The sequence below is a fragment of the Alligator sinensis genome, unplaced genomic scaffold (genome assembly GCF_000455745.1).
Source record: "Alligator sinensis unplaced genomic scaffold, ASM45574v1 scaffold115_1, whole genome shotgun sequence".
Lineage (NCBI taxonomy): Eukaryota > Metazoa > Chordata > Crocodylia > Alligatoridae > Alligator > Alligator sinensis.
Genome location: NW_005841895.1, coordinates 3,017,850 through 3,023,849, shown reverse-complemented (window position 1 = coordinate 3,023,849; position 6,000 = coordinate 3,017,850). Strand labels below are relative to the sequence as shown.

General features: G+C 38.9%; 1 protein-coding gene across 9 annotated transcripts in view; it reads left to right on the top strand.

The window, feature by feature from the left end:
- Nucleotides 1-6,000, top strand: part of BCAS1 (breast carcinoma amplified sequence 1) — an 81,035-nt gene that overhangs the window by 36,859 nt on the left and 38,176 nt on the right. For all 9 annotated transcript variants that reach the window (XM_014517196.2, XM_014517195.2, XM_006018181.3 and 6 more), the window contains exons 5-6: nucleotides 1,904-2,065; nucleotides 2,876-2,920. In XM_014517196.2, coding sequence (XP_014372682.1) covers nucleotides 1,904-2,065; nucleotides 2,876-2,920 — 207 coding nt within the window. The remainder of the gene's footprint in view (nucleotides 1-1,903; nucleotides 2,066-2,875; nucleotides 2,921-6,000) is intronic.

Genomic DNA, 6,000 nt, shown 5'->3' with positions numbered 1-6,000 from the left:
CCGCTCTTCAAATAGGCTGCTAAGATGAGCAGTATGGGTCCATTTTTCCTCCTCTTTTATTCCCGCTCACCTACCTTGATAGGGTGCCAAATTGCCCAAGCATGAAGAGTGGATTTGGAGGGGTCCCATGGAGGTGAGAAGTAACGTTATCCATCAGGACACTAATTTTTGTCTCTTAAGAAAAGCTCAGCTCCACAAGCCACCCCAAGCTGGAAGTTGAGGAAATGGCTGCTCTCTGGAAGTTCTGACATTGCTTGTTCTGAAGAGGGGACCTCATAGTACTTTTGGATCATTACTTGTTGCTGTACTGAGCCGTGCAACACAAGCTGAGCTTCCACCATACCAGAAGTATAGCTGTCGTACCCAGATTCTGGCTGCTTTATACCACTACTACATCAATACAAAGGGTTTAGAATAGGGCAATCGTTTCAGTGAGAGCTCCCTCAATGCCTCTGTAGGTCTGGGACTACATTCATCAACTCTTGGCCTGATCCTGAAGACTTTTAATCACATGAAAAATTTTATGTGTTCCATCAAGACAGCTGACATACATGGAGGTTTACAAAATTAAGCCCCAAAATACCAAAGGAAAAAGAAACAGTGAAATTTGCCTAATCCTTCTTGAAAGGGTCTTTTATAAATGTAGGTATCATAAATTGTAATTGATAAGTCCTTCAGTTGAGATTAGCTATTCTGTTAATTTAGTGCTAGCCATTTTCAAAACTGATCTGCTAGGAGCAAGGATCCCCACATGGCCTGGTTGAACTGATGGTACTGGTTGAACAGTATGTCTTGTCTTCCACAGTTCTTTGCTAAATGCATTGCTGTTGGTGGCTTACAGTGAGTTCTCCTGTGTTGGAAGAGACAGATAACTAAGACCCTGAAAACTTGGGCCTAATCCTGCAAAGTGTTCAGCACCTAGACCTGCACGGAGTTCAGAGACTTTGTGGATACTCAGTACTTTTCAAGAGGTAGTAAGGTCTTTGCAGGATGGAGCCTTACAGATGTGAGAGGTGTTCTTGTGTGTTGAGGCAGTAAAGGAAAAGGTGTTTTGGAAGCTGGAATATTTTTTGTCCTCTTCTTTGGGTTTTTTCCTTGTCATCTGCAGTGCCAATTTGGGGATGAGGGCTAAACATGCTGTAATGGCCAGATTTGCAAAGGAGTGCAGCTCCGAAGGTCAGTCACCAGACCATCAGAAAAAACAGCAGTTCTTTTGAATATTAGTCTAGAATTGTCCCAAAGGCAGGTTTTGAAAATCTGGTTCCTATTTGATTGCCTAAATGAGAAATGCACTCCTTTTGAAAATATTGTCTTAAGTGAGAGAGCTGAGCGTTATTAAGAAAACATATGGTCTCTTTTGAAAATCTGGGCCCACATGTATGAGAGAAGTAGCCCTGAAAGACGTTTAAAAATCCAAGTTGTTTTTGATAACATGGAGATTTTTCCATGCTGTTCGTGTGAAACTGCGTCATTGTGTTTCCTAAATAAAAATGATGTCAGGAACCTGTATGTTAAGTACCAGAATCTTTGTAGGGTATAATCAGACACAACGGCCATAATCTCAGTCGTTCGTTGCTGTACACAAGTTCTCCATCTCATTAATAGAAAAGGGGGGGTTGTTTTGGATGCCGTGTGCAGCTTTCCTTGCTGTGTTTGTTGTACTCTGTAGCTCAGAACAATGTTCCTCCAGCCAACTGCAAATGTTGTATTTATTAGAAAAGGGTGGTGGAGGGGAGGGATTTATATAAATGGTTGATTGTTTGGGGTATGTAGGCTGGAGAAGTATGGCTGGAATTAGGGTTGTGACTCTGAGAGTGACACGATGCAAATCACAAATGTTACTTTTACATTCCACTGGGAATTAAACAAGCCAGAACTGAAGAGGCTGTTCCCCTCTTTTTAGGACCTAGATGACTGCAACCAAAAAGGGGTGCAGCAGGACGCGGCAGGTGCCAATTGCCCGGTCTCTGAGAATCCTGACAAGGCAGAGGTAAAGCAAGAGAGCTCAAAGTCAGTTGCTGCAACAGAGTTGAATAATTCCATGATGAGTTTCCTTAAAACACTGGTAAGTCATTGCCTTCAACTGTGCTCTATAGGATGTTTCCTTTAGGAAAAAAGGAAGTTTATTAGAGTCTTATTTTACACAAGTAGGTGAATCTAACGTGGCCGGCACCAAAGATTAATGGTGTGAAGCTGAACTGATGTCTTAGAGAAGTCCAGATTGGTAAAGAAATGGAAAGGTATAACAAGCAGTGCAATAGCTGCCTAACATTGCCGATATAGTATGAAAGCTGTAAAGCTTAAGCCGTGTAGTTCTGAGAGAAATAATATTTTCTGCTTTATTAAATTTTTGTTAATGTCTAAATATACAAGCAGAGCAAGACAATTAGTTATTGACAGTATAACTGAAACAGTTGAGACAGACAGCAAAACCATTAACTACAATGAAGAATAGATGTTGAAATAAGAGAGGAAGCTATATAATGGATACACTAAATTAGCAATGTAAAATGACAGGAAATGCCATACGTTTATGATCGAGGAGGATCAGAATTCACAATTGACTTCATCTTATATATCCAGATCTACAGGCTTGTCTGAGATATTCTTAATTCCATTTTATTTTCAGCCACTGTATCAAAGTTAGTTTTAGGAAACTAATTCATTTATTAATACACAATGATATTTTCCCATTTGGAAAATAAGTTATTGCTTGATGTTTATAGTTTTGTGCGCATTCTTCTTTCCCTTCTTATGGGATAACCCTGATATCTTTTATCAAATTGATCTTTTTTTTAAAGAATCTGTTGAAAGATTCTGAATTGGGCATATTTCATGCATGATGACAGTGTTTTGGTTTCTCATTTTTCTTAAGGTTTCACCAAGCAAAGCAGAGGCCAAAAGTGAGTCGGAGGACAAGGTAGGCATTTGCTTGCTGTTTATTTATGTCATTGAAATATAATTAAACTGGTGTTAATGATATTTTTTCTTTTCTTGAACTTTCTGTTTACCTATTGATGACATTATTGTCTATGGTAATAATTGTTTTTCAAATAAAATACAGAGAGCATGTCTACATGAGACGCTATGTCACCATAGCAATGAGCTACAGTGACATGGCATCAGCAGACACAAACCACGACATCACAGCTACATCACAGCTAAAGGAAGTACTAAATGATAGTGCAGTAACAACAGTGCCATACAGGCACATGTAGACATGCCCAGAGAGAGGGAAAAAGACATGTTAATAAACTACGTGTTTATGGCTATTTTTTCATTCAGTTTAAAATATTATGGTGCATGGAATCACTTTCTGTATTAGAAATCTGAAAGTGATATACTAATATTTTATATGTACTACAGTACAACCTCAGTGTTATAAGCCACTGTGGGACTGGGAGAAAAGTTAATTTAAAAAGAGTTTTCACTATAATAGGATTAGTTAATTTGTTGCATCATAACAATGAACAAAAAATGTTTCCTGCTGGTGGGAGATTGTTATAAACAGGGTTGGTTAGAGTAAAGTTATACTGTATTCATGTAAGTGTGTGTGTGGTATATACTTCTGTGTGTGTGTATGCACACACTAATATTCACTATACACACACTGAACTATACACACACACATAAAAATATAGTGTGTGTTTATATGGATATTTATATCAATCTAAATGATTTTTAGGGTTTGGGATGAAACTCTGGCTGGTCTCAATGAAGTAAATGGGAAAAAAAACCCGTGTTCATGTAGCTATGCAAAGCTGCCGGTTTTCATCTCCCCTTGGTTAAATGAAAATACCTATATTTGTCTTGCATTCTTGCCTACAGGATAAAATTCTCACCCAGTTGCACAGAGGATCACAATGCAGTGTAAATGTTTCTCTATTGTTAAGGAGATGGTCTGCTGTACAGCAGGCATATAGGAAGACCTCTCGTATTCTGCTCATGTTGGAACTGAGATTTAATTCATTGGCCAACAGTGAGGTCATGCCCTATGGTTGTCTAACTTAACTCCAATTCAAGTCATTAAAGGTTTTTATTGATCTGAGTAGGAGTTGGACTCTACTCTGACATCTGTAGTGGCTACAAGCACCCATGCAGGGAGTGTGTTGCGGTTGGATCTGCTATACCATTCCCATTTTGCAACTGAAACAGGTAGAGAAAGGCTGCAAAAATGCCCCACACCCTGATCATGGTTTGTAGGATAAATTTTGTCCTTCCCGTAACCCTGCAGTTCCCTCATTTGAGGAGATAATCTGAAGAGATGCAATGCTGTTAAGCAGCATCGTGTGGAGACTTCAGCTGCAGATGGAGTGACATTCCTACCCCAGTCCTCAGAACAAGGGCGGGCAATTATTTTGGGCAGAGGGCCGCTTACTGAGTTTTGGCAAGCCATCGAGGGCTACATGATAGGCACCCAGGGACAGATAAATATTAATTTTCTAAATTTTTTAGGGGCCCTGTGGGCTGGATGGAATGGCCTGGCGGGCCGCATCTGGCCCCCGGGCTGCATTTTGCCCACCCCTGCCTTAGAAGCTGGTGAAAAACAGCATCATGATGACAAGTAGAGACTTCAGTGGACACTATGCTAACTGAAGTGATAGCCCATTGCCTCCATTTCATCATGCTGTGACATTAATTAAAATTTGGCATGACCCTATTGTCAAGGAAATGCTATACCTTTCTGAATTATTATGTAGATATCTGAAACCCTAAATTGTCCCAAGCATATATATATACATAGCATTTGTGAAGGTTGCATATGGGCTAAAAGACAAAACTATGGACCTCTATAAGAGTGGCTCCTGATTTCATTCTGAAATCAAAAAATATTCCAATAGCTTCAATAACATTATTGCACTACATAACATTTATATTGATAATGTAGCTTGACAATGATGCATTGTTTCAGTAACCGATGGGCATCTCACTAACAGTGTGATTGAGATGGAATTTCCAAATGAACAGTGGTGATTAAATCATATGACTACAATAGCTTAAATAACTTCCCAAATTATTTACAATTAAATCATACCAAAAGCATTTAAATAAATAGCATAAAGAGAACAAAACACTAAAAAGTGGCATCAGCTTTCTACATATTTAATAGGTAATAAAAATTTCTATTAATGTGAAGATAATTCTGCTCCAGTCACAGTTTGCTGCTCTAAATTATGTTCTATTCATCTCTTAATAACAGCTCGGTATTAAAAAAGAGCAAGGTCAAATTTTCGGATAGATTTGGCATGGACAAGAAGAGGCACCCAGTTGCTCATGTCATTCTGACAATGACCTCAACAATCAGGGCTGACATTTTCAAAGGACCTAGTTGTGTTATGCATGTTAATCTCACTGCATTTCAAACAATTTTGAGCATCTACCCTTATCCTTTGAAAATTCAAGCCCAGGTGTATAATTTGCTTTCCTGACTTTTAAAAACAAGCATGTGCTTCTGCAACCTGTGACTGTTGGCAGAGGCACATTATAGTTTAGAAACAAATATACTGTATGGGTTTGGTTTGCTAACACACCCGTGAAAGTAAACATACCCAGATGACTCCAGCAGGATGTGCAAACTGCTAACTGTGCACAGTACACTGAGTTGGTTGGGAGCTGGGTTTTTGTTTTTTTTTTATGAAGACCATATTTTGCTTCCAGGAATCTTTCTCCAAAATTGCCTTCTGTGTTCTCTGGTCAAAGCATTTATATCCCATGACTAGCTCTTACTTGGGCTTTGATTGGTCAAAGCCAAAAGAAATTGTGGTATGACATTTTTGGAATATATTTTATGATTTGAAAGCATTAGGCTTCAAGATGAATTCAATAAGCAATGCATAAATCAGGTGCAACTTGTTTAATGTAAGTGCAACTACAATGGTGTCGCAGAGATCAGAATCAGAGCAAAGTACTCTCAAGTAGCAAATAAACCAAGTGGAGTATAATTCTACCTTGCCTTCCAAACTGATTGCCACCAATGGTCCCTTCTTGTCTGGTAACCTA